Here is a 19640-nt window from a genome sequence, read left to right on the forward strand (position 1 = left end):
GTTATTCTTTCAATATAAGTATTGCTTCTGGGGAATATAAAATGCTTGAAAGGTTCAGACATCCTTCGGTTCTAACCAAGCTTCGAACAAAGAGCCAAGAATGGAAGCTCATCAGGTTCTTCATATTTCCGTCTATCTCTACCTCTATCGGTTTGCGCTTCCCTCTTTCGTTATGCTGAGTTGGCGTACGATCAATGGCTGGAGCGTCTTCGATCCCAAGATGACAGTGAACCTCTCCAACCTCTTCTCCCCATGCTAGAGGAGAAGGTTTATGAAGGGCGGTCCCGATGGCAAATGTATGAACATATGCCCGTCTACGGAACCGAAAACACACAAAGACATGTCGCAGACGATCCTACCCTTGCCAAATGTCCCGAGCTGGATGTTACATTACTGCGAAAATTCTTGGTCAAGCTCAAGCTCATTTAGACGCAAAGTGTGTATTGTATTGAAGTACAGATTAATATCAAAGAATGGCTAATAAAGGCTAGATTGTGGATCTTTTACAGTATATTATCGTGGACTTGATTCAGTCTTGTTGACTCGTTTACAATTTTAGCCAAATAGTAATAGCGTATTCAAACCCCCGAATTCGAATCATAAGAATATCAATATTGTCAAGCCTACCATGATACCTCATAGACCCTCTACCTCCTAAAAGGGTCACATGAGAAGATGTTTTCAGTCGGCTATTCTTTAAGTTCTTTTTGCTGCCGAAATGTAGTTCTAATATAACAATAGGCTTTGACGCTATAGTCATGCGCATTTGTGGTGTAGCATTGTGGACGTGCTTCAAGCTAGATTCCTGAAGAGTGTATATGTAAATAAATCTAAAATGAATAATCCAGAGCAAATGACGAAATAATTTATCAGTTAAATCCGCGGGAAATCTGATTGTAAACCATTTCCGGGCTTTCAAGAGGGATTAAATGCTTCGCGTTCTCGGCACCATTGGCACTGATGATATCAACCCCACATTTCTCCAGAAAAGGAACCACCTCACCCATCACTCGCTCCTTCGGTTCAACAGGGTCATTTCCGCCATAGATCACCACCGCTTTAAGCGGCGAGTCCGCACGGCGTGCTTGTCCCAGCGCACCTCTCACAAGCTCGGAAACATCCTCCTGCATCGCATAACCAGGCCAGGATTTCTTGGCCAAAGGATGCCCTTTCAAGCTGCCACGAACCACCAAGTCCGCATCAGAGGCTGAAAGCATACCCTCCTGGGCGAGATCATGTGCCATAGCACCCCGGACATGCGCCTCACAGTCATACGCAGCCTGCCGCATCTTGATAATGTCGGGAGGCAGGATCATCGGGGTGACTGGTGCTGGTGCAATCAGGACGAACCCCTTGAGCTCAGGGAATAGCTGATGCAGGTTACTCGCAGTTGCGAGGGCAACCTTCGCCCCCATGGAGTGTCCAACTAGAATGAAACCGTGGTCAAACATACCCTTCGTATCCGCGTCGGACTTCATTCTCTGCAAGACTGTGCCTACATCGAAGGCCATCGCTTTGATAGAAAATGCCTGGGCAGAATCAACTGCCATGCTAGACGGTAGTTGACTCGACTCTCCCCAGCCGCGAAGGTCAATTGCAACGGTGGGATAGATGGCGCTAAGTGATGTCGGTGAGTCCAGCTCGGTGAGCCTATGCCAGGTCTCCGTTGAGCCTCCCCAGTAGTGGAGGAGGACCAGAAGGGGCTTGCGCTCTTTACCTGGACAGGGCCAGGTTCGTGCATTGATCCAGCATTCAGGAGCTGTTTCAAATTTCTTGGAGAACTCCATTGTAGTTCAAGGTGGTTTTAGAGCGTTGAGGACTGTAAAAGAGGAGGAAGATTGATTGGAGAATGTGTTCTTTGGGTATCTGACGGAATATTGCTGGTCTTTTATACCTCGCAATTTTGGGAATTTTAGGGTACGGTGAAACTCCGCGGAATTTCACGCAAAAGTCCGACGCTGATACAACTTACACACAGTCTTTGCCGCCTGAACGTCAACTTCCAACTTACATGATTAGTTTTCATGCGACAGGAGTCCAGGCGCATATTGTTCTTGACTGGATCTCCACAATTTTCCCAAAATTGGGCTGATCTAGGTAGACATCACTCTAGTCTTTTTCTATTATTGAGGTATCGAGCAGGGCATAGTCAGCAGAATAGTAAATATGTATTCCCAAAGTCTATTCATCAAGTCTTTACACGTATATCAATAATCCGATTCTAATAGATCAGACAGTTTATCCAAGTACGCATGAGGCCGCACAGGACCAGACACAAAGTCCTCCTTCGAGCTCACGCCAGTCAAAACACCAAGCGTTCCACCAAGCTTACCCTCCAAGCCGAACCGAATATCCGTGTTGGCACGATCTCCAACCATGCAAGCACGGCTACGATCAAACTTGAACTTGCCCTCGATGGCATCCATCATCGCCTGACTCGGTTTACCAAGCGCAGTAGGCTCCTGTCCGAGCATCATAATCAGTGGCGCACTCATCGATCCCGCACCAGGGAACAGAGCGCCGGAACTCGGTAGTGTCGAATCGATGTTGGTAGCGAGGAAGATTGCACCACGCTTGACATAGTGGTAAGCCAGCGCATGCTTCAGGTAGTTGATGTGGAAATCCAGACCAACGAGCACAACGCCGACCTCTGGGTCCAGGATGGATTCGTCACCCGCAGCAACGAGCTTGTAATCCTCTGGTGTAATCTCGCGGCGGTATGCGGGGTCTGTACCGCCGATGAAGGGCACATTCTCGGAGCGTAGCTCTTGCTCAATACCGGTTTCACCAATGACAAAGACTTTGCGCTTATTCTCCGGAAGTTGCAGGATGCGCGAGATGTAGATGGAAGAGCTGTACGACGAGGAAAAGATCTCTTCCTGTTGGATGTGTGAGTCATCTTGGTAGATAATTCTGGAGGGTGTTCCAACTAACCACTGTGCTGGGAATTCCGAGAGCTTCAAGTTTCTTGCGGTAGTCTGCGCGGGACTTGGTGCTGTTGTTTGTCACGAATACCACTTGCTTGCCTGCGACGGGTGTCAACCTCCGGTGTATGCTGGCCAGACAGGGTACCCACCATTCTTTCGTAGTAATTCGAGAGTCTCGACTGTGCCAGGGAAGCAGTGGTCGCCAGACCAGAGCACACCTAGATTGCCATTTGTGTCTTAGTCATTGTTGCGACAAGCGGTCTCGGGTTGCGCGTGAGCAATCAAGGGCGGGGAGAAGGCCGGGGTCCGAGAGGCAGGAACATACCATCGCAATCGAAGAGGAAGACCTAAGGAATCATTGTGTCAGTCAATTGAATCCCATGGAGACCCTACGCCCAGGATCATAACGAGGTGCTCACATCAAACTTGTCGAGGAATTCGCGGAGACCGGCCTTGTCTCCGGTCAAATAGCGGGGTACGGTAGACTGCGACTGTGACTGCGCCATGGTTGTGGAAATGCGAGCAAAGGAATCGCGAGAAAGAGATGCGCAAGACGAGAGACAACGAGGAGAAAAAACAGAAGATAGAAGGGAGAGTCTGACTAAATTCACGATCGTGTACGACCCGAACCGACTCGCCGGTGACTCGCCGATCGCGTGGGGCAACCGTGGGGCTAATGGTTTCCCTACTGTATATACATCCAACGTCATCCTCGATGTATGCAGTCTTTACTTTCTCTCCATTACCCTGAAATATAAGTGTACAACCTCCGCCAAAATAAAGCGCTGTACACACAACGGTTCCAGTGGCTCAGGTTCTACATCGCGTTCCTTCAGCGACATTTCCGGGCTCCAAAGCAAGAAAGACATCATGAACAGCCTCATCGAACCCACCAAGATTGTAATAACCTTCCCAGAATCATACCATTTGTTGCCATTTGGACTTACTGGCAGCGAAAGCAGCTCACCAATAATATTATGAATATTCCCAGAGTCAGACGAGCCCATATCATCACACTTATAGATCGACCCAACCATCAACAAGCGTAATGTAATAGGCGAAAGTGCCAATAGGTGAATAGGCTTCGGACGTTTATATACCACTTTTTATATGCCACTAACTTAATCGAGAATTATCAGTTATACAATGTCAATGTATATTGAATGCCCTTGGCGCCCACAATAAGTGTCAAGTAAGTCGTACAATCATAGTCGAAACATCCTGTTGCATGCCCTTCGATATATCAGGGTCTAGGAGACTTTTCATTGAAAGCAGCGAAAAGAGCCCTGGTAGCAGCTAGATTCGCCGTACTACCAAGCTGATGCCCTTGCGATTCTGCTAGTTTGTCATGGTACAAACTTCTAATATCCTCACAAACCGTCCAAATCCGCCTGCGATTCACAAGTCCAGGGATGTAATCCACCATCTCTTTGTTATATCGACTCTTTTTTTCAACTTCCTCAAATATCTTAGAAAGTCCGGCCTCCATCGCCTGTGACTTGAACGGGTCAATATCATGGACTTCCCAAAGCCAAGGCATGTCAGTTTCCAGCTTTTGTTTCCAAGACATGTACGGACAAGTATGCATTGAATATGATGCAGCCTTGACAGCCAGAATGGATGCGATTGGGAGGAGGTTGAATATGTTTTGACAAAGTTCAAAGGGTAGCTTGTCGAATATGTCGTATCTGTCTTGTACAGTCCTAGACTCGGTCCTAGACTCGGTCCCTTCCTTTTCAGCTTCCCCAAGGAGTTCTGGGATTACTCTCAGGTGGACCGCTAGTTGAGGTATGTCGACGGGATGCGTCACCAGGACCTGTTTCAATCTCTAAGCAAGACATCGCTTCCATTATGTAGGAAATGAATTACCTCTTCGCCCTTGTTGCATTCCCAATATTGCTCGTAGGGCGGAAAGGGATCACCGTAGTCCAACGCCAACGCATTATGTCGATCTTGCCTCATCTCTTCGCAGAGAGCATAAAGGACGTCTGCATTTATCTTTTCATTTTTGAAACATCGGAGGAGGATTTCCTTATAGCAGACTTCATGAAAAGGGAAGACAATTAGGCTTTCCTGGGTAAAATCATGGTATCTAGAGAGAAAGTTAGTACCGTGTCTATCGGAATGGAACGAAATGAAACATACGCGTACAAGCCAGATACATTGCCTCTTTCATCAAGGGGAACGTTAGGATCTATATAAGGTCAGACGAGACATAAGACATAGAATTGTAGGTCTAAACAAACCGTCGCCTTGAGCTACATCGATATAACCCTGGAAATGTTTGTTAAGATAAACAGCTATTACTCATAATCAAGTAATGACTTACAGCATCTGCATAACTGCCTTGGCTTGTGATAAAAGATCTATACTTGTTAGGATTAACATGGGGAGTCATTAAACATATACGTTACTGACTTTCTTTCTCCAGAGATATTAGGATTGATACCAAGAGCGCAGAGCCTTTCTAGCCACTTAAGATCACTATCTCCAATGACTTCTCCGCTATACGTTGCATCAGTCTCGTCATCGGAATCAATAGAGACCCTGCTGTCGAATGTCGAGCCACATATCGCGCAATACACATCCCAACCGCCCATATTCGAGGTGGGCTTGGGGTAAGAATGGAGGAAGCGTTGAAGTGTTGATTGTTGATCTTGACAAAGTTCAATGGAAAAGTTGGCCTAAGATGTAGGCTGCCATGGCCCATGGAAGGGAGGCATTAAAGTTTTTCTAATCCCACAATGGCTTAGTGTGCGCGGTACCTCGTATTCTGAAGCGGGTTCATAATTCGACAGCTCAACAAACCTCAATCAGAATCAGCGTAGTAATTATCATCTACATAGAATGCAGCTTAATTCCTTACGCATGACATAAATATGTAACATACTGCAGAACATCCTGTATACCCGCACTCAATTGGACTTACAAGATAACACTTCAATCGACGCTATCTTTGGGCCAATGACCTCGGGAAACTAGTTATGACCCGCGGGTGTGACCGCCCAGAAATTACAACGGCTATCCGAACACACACGCACATACCTCAACAAACAATTAGTGATATGTATGACCAAAATTTTTGCTTGTTCTTTGATACCTGAGAGAACGAGTGGTTTTTTATTGGAATTGCAATTACGTGCTAGTCCATATCTGGGTGATCGTGGTGTTAGGTAAATGGCTGCCTAGTGCCGTCGAACTAATAATCTCCTTAAACCCCCATCTCTGCTACTCTGTACACTGACTACTCATAGGTAAAACACCTCAGGAGGAAGAGGAAAATATTGGTATTGATTTCATTAAGGATGGATGTGATTAATCGCATGTTGAATACGAACCTTTAAACATCGATAGTCATAGTAGGGACGGGCGACACAAAATGCATGTACTGCATGTTGGATGCAATCCATCAGAAAAGTTCCCAGTCACTAGAGCTCCCTTAACATAAACATATTATCATCTCCGTAAGCCCTCACGATAAACAAAAACCTAGCGGCACCATTTCTGCCACAAACATCCTTGTCGAACAGCATAGCAGTGAGGACATCCATTATTTCCACGACAGTTCGCAATCGTCCCGCAGAACTGGTAGCACCGAGAGGCCCGCTTGTCGAAGATGGTGGCGTCCCTGGTCAACAGAGTCCCATCGCGTGGGCAGGCGGCCGAACTCCTCTTTTCAACGGTCGAGTCGTCAACAGTCTCGTTTGAGTCCGTGGCTGGCTGAAGAACGTCTTGAGCAAGCTCATTCTCTTGGGAGAAGTATTGGTTTGCAGTGTCACTGGGAGTGAAGGATTCGGAAATGGCAAGATCGTTGGATGGGTGCTCGTAGACGTCGATCTTCACTCGGCTGTTTTCGAGGTACATATCCATGAAGTGGGTATCCTGCAAGAGAGATAAGAAGGCATCGTAGCGGTCAAGCTCATCCTCGTGGATAGCGGACCGAGGGGAGAGGGCCATGGCACATGCTGCGAAAGACATGGCGATGAAGAGTGCACGGAGAAGAGTTTGGGACAACATTGGTGGTTTGTTGACTTGTTGACTTATTGTCATGTGATATTGTTTATATAGCACGACTGGGGTGGAAAGGCTCAACGCTTTCAAGGTTGTTCCTTAATATTGATTCCTGACATGATGATCCAGGGGTTTGAAAGTACTCATGGCATTTATAGGTCTTTTCGAGATTGTCAGATCATGAAGAATTTGTCGGCTGAATCGATCCTTGCTATTGCACTACATCAGACCATCTGGTGTGGTAAATTCCACAAGAAAGCAGTCCTCTGTAACTAGGTAGCTTATATCACGTAAGCTCTAGGACCGACGAACGCCACCCTTTATGCTTAGTAGGTTAGCAACTAAAGCTATGACGAGGTAGTCTCTCCGGGTAGACAAATTCTCCAGCATTTTCGACTAAATACAGCAAGAAAAGGAAGAATAGAACACCCAAAAATATCGATTCTCTGTGGGAATCTACAGCTCGGAGGATCTTTGTATGGTTTGAAGGACAAACCTTGGGGACCGAAACCGACTTCAGGGTCCTGGCTGACAGGCAAACAGAAGCAATAGCCTCGATTCAGAGAAGCGAAAGACGACAAGGGTCTTTCTCATAATGCAACATCAACCTGTAGTCTGACATGCTTTCAAGCGGCCGGTGATCCTGGCGAGTTCAGCAAAGGTGGAATTAGGCAATAGCAGCGTGAATTGGGGGGTGTGTCAAGTATGTAGCCTCGATGGGAATTGACAAAATCTGAGACAACTGTCAGGCTAGACAAGGCTTTAGCCAAATACCGCCATTTATTGGGACCTGGTCGTATGATTGATGTAACCTTAACTTGACCGCTAGGCTACCACAGTTTCATTCTCTTCTTTATTTCCAGCCACCAAAAGTCAAAGCTACCTGACAGACTCGACCTAGATCTAGAGCAAGGATGTAGTTTCGGTTCTAGATGGAAATTCAAAAGCCCGGTGATAGCCGTTATAACAATGTAACTCTAACAAACAATTTCGTTGGATAGCTCCCAGTGGGAGAAAGGAAGTATTGATTCTCACAAAAATGAACGAAAGAAGGTAATCATTCATGACATGGGTGAACGTAACGAAGTGAATATCGACAGTGTGGGTATTTCAGCATTAATAAACATAAACATAGACAAAAAACCATCCCGCTCAAGTCAGTCAATATTCCGTATATTTATTTTTGATCAAATCCGATGCCCTCTCAGCTACAGCATAGATGGTACTTGTGAGATGGCCACAAAGCTGGAATGGCAAAACCGACGCATCGACAACGCGGACATTCTTGGTTCCATAAACTTTGAGTTGGGGGTCAACGACGCCACCTTTTGGTCGGGGGGAGCATGCTGGCGGTGCCGACAGGGTGGAAGTTTGATCGATCTAGGGTCTTGTAAGCAGGCTATTCGGGGAAACGTGGACAGAGTAAGACAAGACAAGAGCGTACTTACAGGTATCCTTGATCCAATCTGTCCATTCAGACTCCGGCGCATTGTTGGGCAGCAGATCCATGCCAGGCTCATACTCCGCTGTCACAAGATCACTCAAAGGCGCAGTATTGAATGCGTTTCGAATATACCAAGCAACTTCAGCCTGAGCAATAATGTCTTGGTCAAACATGAAGTAGTTCGGGTTGATAGAAGCAGATTTCGAAGGATCGGCTGATGTGATGTGAATATTACCCCGTGAAAACGGTAAAAGAGTCCAGTATTCACTGGCAAATACAGAACCGAGAGGCAACCAGACGATCTCCGTATAAGGAACTTCTGATTTGAAGATCAAGTCATACTGGAGTTGGAAAGCGGCAAGAACATTAGCCTCTTGGACAGCACCGTTCGAGAAGTTGGCTATGGCCTTGGCGTAATCAGGTAGACTGGCGTTGACGGCATTGGCGATAGACTCGGTCTTGTCACCGTAAATCTGCTCGGCCGATGGTAGAGCAGAGAAAGCAGGGAGACCGCTCCATCTCTCTCGACTTCCGTATGTGAGTCCGTTGTTCGTTTGATCTTGTAGGTTTTCGCCGACAGTGGAGATGTTGACTTTCACGGGAATGTCGAATTTCTTGAGGATATCGGGATTTCCGACGCCAGATAATTCTAGAATAAGGGGTGATTTGAGAGAGCCAGCAGATAATATTACCTCCTTGGACGCATGGATTGTCAGGACACCATCAGGGCCGGCAACTTCAACACCAGTTGCAACCGCTTCGTGGGAATCGTTGGACCAAATGATCTTGTTCGCGTATGTGTTCGTGATAATTTTGAGGTTTGGTCGTTGTTGGTAGGGCCAGTAGTAAGCCCTGGCAGCATCTTGTCGAACGTTCTCTTCTCTGTCGATGGTATCGGGATGAACTGTAAGTCCAACCATATTTCCGCCATTAACATCACGGTTATATGAGACGCGGATTTGGCTCAAGGTTTCATCGAGCACGGGGAGCACGCTGCTGTTGGCCATTCCGTAAGGCCAGCCGGTCTTGACTGGGCCTTGATCGCCGTGGTAGGTTGTATAATAGTCTGCGCCATTAGCAACTTGATCTGGAGTGGGAGCTTGAAAACCCTCTGATTTCTTGTAGTAAGGCAGAAGACTCTTCCAGTTCCAGCCTTTATTCCCAACCGATTCCCAGGCGTCAATTTGTACGTTTTGCGCTCGAGTATATGACATCCCTGCAGGCAAGAATCATCAGCATAGGTCGTAGAGTATCATGGACATGGCAGAACGTACCGTTAATCGTACTTGTTCCACCGATTGCTTTGCCAGCGCGCATAGTCTGTTTTTTCCCTCCGGCGTATTTCTGCTCCTCCGTCTGATAGGCCCAGTCGATGGGTGTATCAAAGGACTTTCCGTAACCATAAGGAGTTGAAACGTTAAAATTGTTGAGGACCGATTCGCCCGCTTCGATAACTGCCACAGTGAAATCTTTTCGTTCTGAAAGCCTGTTAGCAATAACTAACCCGCTCGTTCCTCCTCCGACAATAACAAAGTCATATGCTGCAAGTAATGTATCATGTTGCTTCGCAACGGCTGCACCTAGCCATATACTTCCGAAAACAAGAGTTGAGACGATCATTATCGGAGCGATAGAGGACGTCTGATAAATGATAGGGCACTCGTGGCAAAGAGAAGATCTTTGACGAAAACAATTGAGGGGCTCTGGAATACTTAACAGGGCCTGACGCTCGGCTCCCGACAAGGGTTGCCGGGAGGCCGTTGGAATGCTGGCGTCATTCTGTATAACCGCCAACATACCGGCATGTCAAGCGGCAGGAATAACCGATACCGGATTTCACAGTCGTTAGGGTATCATGATAATTTTTATTCAAATGATAATAAAATCAGAGTAGATACAGAACGCCTCGGCATGTTTTCAAAAATGCATCCCGAACTCCTTTGACTCGGCCAGCCCATTTTGACCGAGAACCTTTTCACTCTTTCTGTTTATAAATGAATCAATTGCCTCGTAGGATCCCGGCAATGCGCAGAGTTAGGTCAAGGACGGACAAATGCTCGTCTGCACCATCAACGAGTCGCTTATCCATTTCCGAGAATGCGATGACAATCTTGTTCTTCTGAACATCAGGAATCGCCTCGTTAAAGACAATTCGTCGGTAGAGCTAAGAAATAATTAGCAAAATAGGACCCGGGAATGAAGAAATGGGGGTACACAAACCTGGCCAATGACTTGAGTCGCACTCCACCCATCAGCTACAAGGTTCGTAATGACCTTAGACACAGCCTCATATGCTGACCCCGAGCTCTTCGGCTGCATAGCCTGCACAATCTCATCCAGTATACTTTCCGGGACAACACCAGCAATCTCTTCAATACTGCGGATCGTAATAAGTCCCGCCTCCGGGGCCCCAGCATCCGTCATCTCCTCATCCTCGTCGGTCTTAGCAGGTAATGCCTTGGTAGCACCAATCAACCGTGCCGCACTCTGCAAATAAGTAATAGCACGACGCAAATCACCCTCACCGCACCGAATGAGTGTATCTATAACACCATCCTCAAGATTTAGTCCTTCAGCCTTCGCAATATTCTCTATCCGGACACCCGCCGCAGAATTATCCAGCGACTTGAACCGGAACTTACTGCAACGACTGGCCAGAGGTTCAATGATGCGAGTGACATAGTTACACACGAGACAAAATCGTGTGATACGGCTGTACTGTTCCATCGTCCGGCGCAGAGCTGACTGTGCATCTTGTGTCATACTATCTGCCTCATCAAGAATGATGATCTTGAATGGAGGGCAGGGGTATTGTGCGCGGTATTCGGCATCGAGACCCGTCGGTTGGGAGAGTTGGGCACGGGCAAAGTTCTTGATCTTGACGCGGACGATATTGATGCCGCGCTCATCTGAGGCGTTCAGCTCCAGAATGCGGGAGCGGTAGAGGGCGGGGCCGAAGAGGGATTTGGCGAGGGCAAGGATTGTAGATGTTTTACCCGTCCCTGGGGGTCCATAGAAGAGCATGTGAGGGAGCTGTAGGTCAATTTATTAGCATTGGTTGTGTGGAAGGGTTGATTGGGTGAATGTGTACGTTAGAAGCTTGCAAAGTGCGCTGGAGGACTTTGGTGGTATGATCTTGCGCGGCGACATCATCAAGGGTTTTGGGTCGACTAATTGCGGTTAGTATAAATATGTGTATAATTCCCAGTTCGGTGAAGGCGTACTATTTCTCTACCCAGGGTTGCAAGCGGGTTGAATCTTCCTTGTTGTCAGCGGCCTTCGCCTTGGAGCTGCTGGATGCTGCAGCGGCTGCAGCGCGGGCCTTATTGTTGAAGAATGTGGAGGTCATGATGTTTAAGTGGCCTGTTGGAGCAATGCAAAGACGTTCTAGGGATATGAACGGCGATTGCTTTTGTGACGGAACTCATTGAAGCTGCGGACACCATGCGCGCGGCAGATGGAAACGCGTCTGCACGTGACACGCGAAGCACTTACACGTCAGCCAATCAGAATGTACGCATGTACTTCAACAATCAAAAGGCCCTGGGGTCACTGCAGAGCTAAAATATGGAATTTTGATCATAATGTTGTTTTGAATGCACCTTCAATGCTTCAATGCTTCAATGCTTTATCGCTGACATTCATTTCATTATTTCTCTTTTAAGTCTATAGTTCATCTCTTACGACATCTCGTTCACCTTCCATCATCCTCTTTTTAGGATTCCGAGGGTGTTCTTCTTTTTCGTGCCTTGCCTCGGCTAGTATATCGTCAAGATAGATGTCTTTCTGCGTTTCTGCCTCTTCAACCATCTCCCCAATCTTATCGATGAGACGATCCTCCTCTTCCTGTGAAGCTTGATCGTTGTTCTCAGGCATGGCGCCACCTGTGAAAGTTGCAGCTGCTTCTTGCAAAGTAGCAGAGATATCAGCAGCAATCGGGCTAGATGAAGGCTGCAGAGACTTGGTACTTGTGACGCCAACGATACCAAATACTGCGAATACAACTCGCAAGATGAATTGGAATGGTAGCCACACCAGCCACCAGAGAGGTCCGTAGAGAATCCGTCGGAAGACCAGCCACGAGATTGTCGCGATAAGAATCCAAAAAGCGGTTTCGAGGTACCAGGTATCCGATTTCTGGGAGCGTAGAAGTGAGTTGGCGAGAGTGCGAGATGAAGCAAGGAGGGTATCGAGACTAGTGTAAGATTCAGACAACGATGAAATAGCGGCGGTTGATTGTTCTTCGATACGTCAGTATATTGAGCGAACAGTAATCTCGTCAAGCTTAGTACTAACCAAGAGTTTCTTGAGCAAACTGACTTCGAGAAAGTTCAGTTTGCATCAGTTGATGGGTTCTGCGCAAAGCAGCAGTAACATCATTCGATGCATTCAGCGCCAGGTCATCCTGTGTGAGGTGTTCTGATGGCTTATTATGACGTCCCGAAGACGATTGCGATCGGGACAACAGCAGCTCGCGCTCCTTCCGCTTAGCAAGCTCGGTTTGACGCTTGGATTGTAATTGAGCATTCCGAAAATCGCTTCGAGTTCTGTTTCCATCGTTAGTACCAATGATTCTCAAATCAAACGATATAAGGCGCAACACACCTCTTAAGGTCCTCCGCCAATCGTCCCGCCATTGTGACGACACGCTCCTTCTCTGCTTCTTTCTCTCCAGTCGCCACCGACTGTCTTCTCCTGGTATCTGAGCTCGAGTCTAGAGCTTCTACCTCAATCCGCAACAGCTCAAGCCCGTCCTCGGCATCTTTAAGGCCCGCATGAATCTCCGCTCCCAGCTCCAGACGAGTTTCGTCGCCATTCTCATTGGGTGTGGATTTGCGAAGTTGGTCGATCAAAGGCTGGATCTGGCCGATCGTGACCGACAGCGCCTTCAAGCGGGCTTGAAGAGCAGCTGTGGGGGACATGTTTGGTGTACCGCGTGGAGGGGACTTTTGTGGCCACAACGAGTGATCTGACTGGCCAGATCAAAGGAAAAAGGCGTGGATTTCTAGTAGATTGTATGTTAAAGCGTTATTCAGTGCCTTATAGGTTAGACTCGATTTCAAAGAGCTGTAGATTGGAGTCAAATCGGTCGTCGCAAGGTGGCAGTAGTGTCTCTATTGATGTGTTTGCACTTTCGGCAAACACCGGACTTCCCTCGAATTCGCTCCTCCATATCATTCATTTGCTCAACTCTGCCAATTGCCCGCGTTTCCAGTTCGAGAAATACCAGGCTTTGCTTTTATATTCCCTGCGCCTATTCTGCCAAGCCGTCTGAAGCAGAACGTATCTTTTGCGCTCCTCCTTGGTCAGAATTGCACCCCCAAAAAAAAACTTCCGGAACAACCCCAGATCCAATCCGATCAGGTATGTCTGGCATTTTATGCTGGCTGAACAATCTGCGCGCTCCGCTGTCCAATAAATGAGATTCTGACTGTACCATTAGTGGATATTCCATAAAGCTGCGTCCCGAGACCTTTGAACTACTCTAAATTCCTCGCAAGTCTCACGATCACCAACCACCACCATGCCTATCCCACTCAGCGTGATCACCACCTTCCGCACAACCTTCAATCCCTTCTCCCAGGCTTCCCGGCCCTGCCGGCTTTTCCTGTCCCTCCTCCGCACTCCCAACACCGTCCCCGGTAGCGCAAGCTTCATCGACATCAAGGTCAACCAGCTGCCGCGCAACTCTACACAGGAACCTACTATGACTATAGGCTTCAAGGGTGGAAAGGAACTGACCCTGGAGGTTGGCAAGCGTGGACTGAAGATCGGTGATGTGGTCGAGGAAGTGTCGCGAGTTGGTCGCCAGTTGGAGCGCGAGGCCAGTCTGAAGGGCTAGACCATTCAATGTGTTGAACTATTGAATTGCTCTTTTTATTCATGTATTATAGCATTTGTTTGGGTTGTTTTACTACTGGCGCTGTTCCGAGTGTTGGATATCTATAATACCTGAGTAGATACCTTGCATATTATACCTGATCTACAGAAATGATGATGGATATTCGCTCAATTATTTGCTCAATGGTTTTTTCTTTGTTCTTCTCAGCTAAGTGGATTAGGATTATACCCAGCAAGAGTCCATTGCTGGAGAAACAAAGACAAGAAGCATGAACAAAAAATAAAAATAGATGCTTCAAATATACACATCGCCGAGACGACGGTGGGTATACAACTGGTTTAATTTTGATTCTTTTAAGGCAGCAAGATGACCGACGCTTAGACGGCGGCACCGGAGATGAAGAACCACTTGTCAATGGAGCCATCAATGGGAGCGGGGGCAAGCTCCTGGTTGGCAGGGATAGCAGCGAGCTGAGCGGAGTCAGCGCGGTGGGCATCGCCCTCGGGAGCCTCACTGTTGGCAAGGTTGATGTCACCGGGGGTAGTCTTGCCGGAAATGAGCTTCTCCCAGGCATCGGCACACTCGTGGATAACCTCCTCGGCGTACTTCTTGTTCTTGCACTCGCCGGAGAAGGCGAACTGGTTCTCGGGCTTTCCGTCGGGGATCTTGTAGATGCGGAACCACTCGTTGGTGGCACGCAGGAGACCGGGCAGGTGACGCTCGACATCCTCAATGTCGTGCAGCTTGGCGGCAAGAGGGTCGTTGACGTCGATGACAATGATCTTCCAGTCAGTCTCCTCCTCGTCGATCAGGGCCATGACACCCAGAACCTTGACCTGCTTGACCTGGCCAGGGTAGCCGACAAGCTCACCAATCTCGCAAACATCGAGCGGGTCGTTGTCGCCCTTGGCCTTGGTCTCGGGGTGGACGGAGTTGGGGTCCTCCCAGGTCTGTGTGGAAGGGTTGGTTAGTTTTGTGATATCCATGTTTACCCCGCCATGGATTTTCGACCGATGGCCGAAGGTGGGGCGTATGCAAAAGGTCAAACTTACGCGGGGGAAGGCACCGTAGTTCCAGAGGTAGCCCTTGTGGGGGAAGCAGTTGCGGACGAAGCGCAGCTTGCCCTTCTTGGTGTCCTGCTTGATGGGGTTGAGGAACTCCTCCTTGGAGATCTGGTAATCAATTGAATCGCAATCAGTACGGACGATCGATGGGACGTTGAACTGGCGTAATGCGTACCTCCTGCTTGGCGTTGGTCCAGCGAGGAATCTCAACGACCATGTTCAGGATGGTCTGCTCCTTGTTGGCATAGAGGGGAATATCGTGGAAGGGAGAGACGGGGACGCCATCCTTCTCGATGTAGACACGGTGCTCCAGCGTGTAAGGCTGAGCGATCTTGCGAATGGAGTAAGACATTTTGGGAGATGATGAGGAGAAATGCCGGGAGATGAGAGCAGCTCGAGAGAGAGGAGGGGAAGAAAAGGAGGGAGGGGCTTTCCAGGTGTGGGGCGCCAGTGTCGCTGATGTGCGCCAAACACGTCGGGAGGCGGTGGAGGCACAGAATCCTAGTCGGGCCAAAGGAGGACCGGCCTGTGCCATTGGGCAGTTTGGAGATTAGGAAATCAAGCAAAAACCAAAAAATTATAATATACAAGTGTGATTTTTGCCAAATGACGGCAATGATCTGCGGTTGGTGCACCAAGAAGTCTCAATGCCTGGTATGATGGTGGTTTGCGTGGCCTGAAATGAGTGTTTCCAGGGGTCGAACTGGGTCCGGTGTAATGTGTTGGCCTGTTGTTTGGGCTGTTCCGTGTGTTAGTGTCGGCAATGGACCGGGCCCGATACCGAAAGGATTATGATCCCGACTAAAGTTATGGTTACGCTATTGCGTCGAAGTATGTTAAAATAGTACAAGGTCAGTTCTTCAGAACATTGAACAATTGACAATATGTGAGGAGTCTCGTGCCCTTGCACCTCCGCCATGTACTCTGCATGTACTCCAGTGTTCCCGTGACAGCTGCAAGTGCTAGCCGATATCGGCATAGGTTGAGAATATGCTTAAAAACCTAGCATTGTAAACCATGGCATGTCGAAGATACTTAAGAGTACAGATCGTCTGCATACTTCAATTTGGACACTTCGCATGGCTCCAATTCACAAATCTGAGTGGTGGCGAATCCAAAAGTACAAAACAAAAGTCTTGGCAGGGACGTAATCGTTCACTTTAGTTATGGAGGGGCAATGCTGCCCGAAGAGTAAGGCATAAAGTGAAAAGTCTAATCGGTTATCTACACGTGACCCTCGTAGAACTGGCCAGGCGGGAGTTGACCGATACCAAACCCCAGGAAAAAAAATATTGCCCTCGATCTTTAACCCCACCTCAGCATGCTATGAACAGACTCATCCGATCCCTTCGATCCACCATGGCCTCCCTCTCCACTGCTACTCCAGCACAGACACCCCGTGTCCCCATTCCAGCAAATGGTGTCGACTACCGCGGCACGGTTGTGCTCGCCCCAATGGTCCGCTCCGGCGAACTGCCCTCGCGCCTGCTGGCCCTCAAATACGGCGCAGACCTCGTCTGGGGCCCAGAGACAATCGACAAAGCCTTGATCGGCTGCGTCCGACGCGTCAACCCTCGCAACGGCACCATCGAATTCACCCGTCTCCCCTCCAACGGCGGCCGTACAGACACACCAGCTAAGGAATCGGTCATCAGCCGCATCGACACAGCGCGTGAGAAAGGACGCCTCATTTTCCAATTAGGTACCGCAGACCCGGATCTCGCGGTCCAGGCAGCCCGCATGGTGGCCGGCGACGTCGCAGGCGTCGACGTCAACTCAGGCTGTCCCAAGCCATTCAGTACTAGCGGCGGTATGGGCGCCGCGCTACTGCGCACACCAGACAAACTTGTTTCCATTCTTGAAGCGCTCGTCCGCGAAGTTGGTGAGCCGTTCAAGATCGGTATCTCGGTTAAGATTCGCATCCTCAGCGACCCTGAGATGACAAAGAGCCTTGTCTCCCGACTTGTACGAACTGGTATCACCGGTTTGACCGTCCACTGCCGTACGACGCCCATGCGGCCTCGTGAGCGTGCGATCAGAGATCAGCTACGTATGATTGCGGATATTTGCCATGAGGCTGGCGTGGCGTGTGTCATGAACGGTGATGTTGAAAATCGTGATCAGGCGCTGAAAATGATGGAAGAGTATGGTGTTGATGGTGCTATGATTGCTACATCTGCTGAGGCGAATTCGTCCTGCTTCCGCTCTGAGGCTGATGGTGGCCTCGCGCCATGGCGGGAGGTTGTCTACAATTATGTCAAGTTCTCTATTGAAAGCGAGAACCGCTTTGGAAACACCAAATATCTGCTCAACATGCTTATCCCTGGAAAGAACAAGGAGTTTGCCCAGGCGAAGGCGTCGAAGACTTACACTGATGTCTGCCGGAACATGCAGTTTGACGATCTCATCCCTGGCGCGATTTGTCTCGATGAAATTCTTCAATTGACAGAGAAGTGGGAGAAAGCTCCTGCCGAGGAGGAAAAGGCCCGGTCTAAGGCTGTCCAGAATGCCATTGAGAACAACGAGTCAGCTCGTGCGGCTGGTGGCCATGGTGCTAGGTCGAAGTCTACTTCTGCGCCTTCCCATGCCGGTGGTCCTATCCGTACTTTGGGTATCCCAGAGTCCTCGGCCATGGCCAAGTCTGAGCCTGAGGTTTCTGTGGATGCCTCTATTCCTGCGACAGAGGTGGCTCAGAAGCAGGTGACGGTGTAAATTGCTGTCTTGGATATACGCTCTCCTGCTTGGTTTTTCCTGTTTCACTCAGCTACTTCTCTTTTTGTTTCTGCATAGCCTGGTTACCTGGATTTGGTACTGCATTTTTGAGGTGTCGCGTCTCCTCTCCTGTTAATAGATTCCCCAAAACATAAGTCGATAATATACAAGATATGGATTATAGATATTTTCCTCTTGCTGTTTGTGACTGGTCACCGTTGAATCAATAATATCCTAAAATATTCTGGAATTTGGTGTTTGCATCTGGGCACAAAGTCACTGAGCACCTTTCAATCTTTGGAGGTTACACCTCAAATACTTTCTTCTCCCTTCTCCATCATCCAAGGTCCTATACTACAGACTTGATAGAATATAATCATCCACAAACTCCTTCAAACAGCAGCCAATAGGGCTTCCCTCAAATCTTTGGCTTGGAGTTCTGAGTAAGTAATCTCTTCGAGATAAAGATACACCCAATAGGAAGCATTGACTCACAATCCAACTTGGCTGGATACAGAAACACTAAGCAACGCCTCATTGCAGAGCCATAGAGGAAGGAAGAGTGCTACTTTCTGCCAAAGAATCGAGAGAGAATCGTGCGCCTACGGTGTCCGCCACCTTCAGGCCTGGACACTCGCTTGGATGTTTCTGGGGAACTTGACAGAATTTGGTCTTCTTTGCTTCCACTAGGCGCTTTAGTGAGCTGGGAAGATGAAGATAAAGGTGTGGAATAAGCCTTCTCACGCCACTCGTTTAAAAGAGACCTGGAGCACATGGTTTGTGGGTGATCAAGGCCGATTTTTCGCTCGCACAGTCGAACACAGTCGGTCATCAGTAGGAGAGCAGCTTTTTCTTGCTGGATTGACCAAAGGGTATAAGCTAGGTTGTTCATGCTAGCTAGCGTGTCCCGGTGGTCGGCGCCGAGCTTCGTCTTACGAGTTTCCAATACCTGCAACCCGAGCTGCTCCGCCTCTTTCCACCGGCCTAGGTTACAGAAAGTCGACGCCAGATTAGCCATACTCGTCAGCGTATAGGGATGGTCGGCGCCAAGTGTTGCTTTGCGAGTTTCCATGACCTGTGTCTCGAGCTTCTCTGCCTCTTCCCACCGGCCCTGGTCCGAGAACGTCGACGCTAGGTTGGCTATACTCGTTACTGTGGAGGGATGGTCGGCGCCGAGTGTCGCTTTGCGAGCCTTCATGACCTGTACCTCGAGCTGCTCCGCCTCGTCCCACCGGCCCTGGTTCCAGAGCGTCGACGCTAGGTTGGCCATACTCGTCAGCGTATAGGGATGGTCGGCGCCGAGTGTCGCTTTGCGAGTTTCCATGACCTGTGCCTCGAGCTTCTCTGCCTCCTCCCACCGGCCCTGCTCCGAGAGCGTCGACGCTAGGTTGGCTATACTCGTCACTGTAGAGGGATGGTCAGCGCCGAGTGTTATTTTGCGAGTTTCCATAACCTGCGCCCCGAGCTGCTCTGCCTCTTTCCACCGGCCCTGGTGCCAGAACGTTAACGCTAGATTAGCTATGCTTGTTAACGTGTCTGGATGGTTGGCGCCAAGCTTCGTCTTGCGAGTCTCCATAACCTGTACCTCAAGCTGCTCCGCCTCTCTCCAAGCCCCCTCAAGTCGGTAGGCTACTGCTAAT

At 48.8% G+C, this 19640-nt stretch overlaps 10 protein-coding genes across 10 annotated transcripts; 2 read left to right on the top strand and 8 right to left on the bottom strand.

Moving 5' to 3' along the window:
- Positions 1 to 869: 869 nt before the first annotated feature.
- Positions 870 to 1787, bottom strand: N7484_007165 (alpha/beta hydrolase; the record flags this gene model as incomplete). Its single annotated transcript, XM_057117552.1, has 1 exon — positions 870 to 1787. One exon carries the CDS (start codon positions 1785 to 1787, stop codon positions 870 to 872), a length of 918 nt encoding a protein of 305 aa, XP_056970587.1.
- A 420-nt stretch (positions 1788 to 2207) lies between these two features.
- On the bottom strand, positions 2208 to 3433 carry N7484_007166 (uncharacterized protein; the record flags this gene model as incomplete). Its single annotated transcript, XM_057117553.1, has 5 exons — positions 2208 to 2879; positions 2935 to 3026; positions 3077 to 3145; positions 3253 to 3274; positions 3347 to 3433. The coding sequence occupies 5 exons, from the start codon at positions 3431 to 3433 to the stop codon at positions 2208 to 2210; spliced, it is 942 nt and encodes a 313-aa protein (XP_056970588.1).
- A 737-nt stretch (positions 3434 to 4170) lies between these two features.
- N7484_007167 (uncharacterized protein) lies at positions 4171 to 5527 on the bottom strand (the record flags this gene model as incomplete). Its single annotated transcript, XM_057117554.1, has 6 exons — positions 4171 to 4743; positions 4797 to 5019; positions 5073 to 5121; positions 5174 to 5201; positions 5257 to 5293; positions 5346 to 5527. The coding sequence occupies 6 exons, from the start codon at positions 5525 to 5527 to the stop codon at positions 4171 to 4173; spliced, it is 1092 nt and encodes a 363-aa protein (XP_056970589.1).
- Positions 5528 to 6416: 889 nt separating this feature from the next.
- N7484_007168 (uncharacterized protein) lies at positions 6417 to 6905 on the bottom strand (the record flags this gene model as incomplete). Its single annotated transcript, XM_057117555.1, has 1 exon — positions 6417 to 6905. The coding sequence occupies one exon, from the start codon at positions 6903 to 6905 to the stop codon at positions 6417 to 6419; it is 489 nt and encodes a 162-aa protein (XP_056970590.1).
- Positions 6906 to 8099: 1194 nt separating this feature from the next.
- Positions 8100 to 10002, bottom strand: N7484_007169 (GMC family oxidoreductase; the record flags this gene model as incomplete). The annotated part of the gene is made up of 3 exons (XM_057117556.1): positions 8100 to 8318; positions 8358 to 9598; positions 9657 to 10002. The coding sequence occupies 3 exons, from the start codon at positions 10000 to 10002 to the stop codon at positions 8100 to 8102; spliced, it is 1806 nt and encodes a 601-aa protein (XP_056970591.1).
- A 379-nt stretch (positions 10003 to 10381) lies between these two features.
- N7484_007170 (replication factor C subunit 2) lies at positions 10382 to 11731 on the bottom strand (the record flags this gene model as incomplete). Its single annotated transcript, XM_057117557.1, has 4 exons — positions 10382 to 10546; positions 10603 to 11415; positions 11474 to 11552; positions 11607 to 11731. 4 exons carry the CDS (start codon positions 11729 to 11731, stop codon positions 10382 to 10384), a joined length of 1182 nt encoding a protein of 393 aa, XP_056970592.1.
- A 317-nt stretch (positions 11732 to 12048) lies between these two features.
- N7484_007171 (putative protein transport membrane glycoprotein Sec20) lies at positions 12049 to 13304 on the bottom strand (the record flags this gene model as incomplete). The annotated part of the gene is made up of 3 exons (XM_057117558.1): positions 12049 to 12623; positions 12679 to 12929; positions 12988 to 13304. The coding sequence occupies 3 exons, from the start codon at positions 13302 to 13304 to the stop codon at positions 12049 to 12051; spliced, it is 1143 nt and encodes a 380-aa protein (XP_056970593.1).
- A 602-nt stretch (positions 13305 to 13906) lies between these two features.
- Positions 13907 to 14224, top strand: N7484_007172 (mitochondrial 54S ribosomal mL53 domain-containing protein; the record flags this gene model as incomplete). Its single annotated transcript, XM_057117559.1, has 1 exon — positions 13907 to 14224. The coding sequence occupies one exon, from the start codon at positions 13907 to 13909 to the stop codon at positions 14222 to 14224; it is 318 nt and encodes a 105-aa protein (XP_056970594.1).
- Positions 14225 to 14601: 377 nt separating this feature from the next.
- On the bottom strand, positions 14602 to 15833 carry ipp1 (inorganic diphosphatase IPP1; the record flags this gene model as incomplete). The annotated part of the gene is made up of 3 exons (XM_057117560.1): positions 15464 to 15833; positions 15277 to 15396; positions 14602 to 15174 (listed from the first exon to the last, which is right to left on the bottom strand). The coding sequence occupies exons 1-3, from the start codon at positions 15821 to 15823 to the stop codon at positions 14602 to 14604; spliced, it is 1053 nt and encodes a 350-aa protein (XP_056970595.1). The 5' UTR covers positions 15824 to 15833.
- Positions 15834 to 16647: 814 nt separating this feature from the next.
- Positions 16648 to 18000, top strand: N7484_007174 (tRNA-dihydrouridine(20) synthase (NAD(+)); the record flags this gene model as incomplete). Its single annotated transcript, XM_057117561.1, has 1 exon — positions 16648 to 18000. The coding sequence occupies one exon, from the start codon at positions 16648 to 16650 to the stop codon at positions 17998 to 18000; it is 1353 nt and encodes a 450-aa protein (XP_056970596.1).
- Between the last annotated feature and the right edge of the window lie 1640 nt (positions 18001 to 19640).

The sequence above is a fragment of the Penicillium longicatenatum genome (assembly GCF_028827895.1).
Source record: "Penicillium longicatenatum strain IBT 33135 chromosome Unknown contig_4_segment0_segment0, whole genome shotgun sequence".
NCBI classification, from domain to species: Eukaryota; Fungi; Ascomycota; class Eurotiomycetes; order Eurotiales; family Aspergillaceae; genus Penicillium; species Penicillium longicatenatum.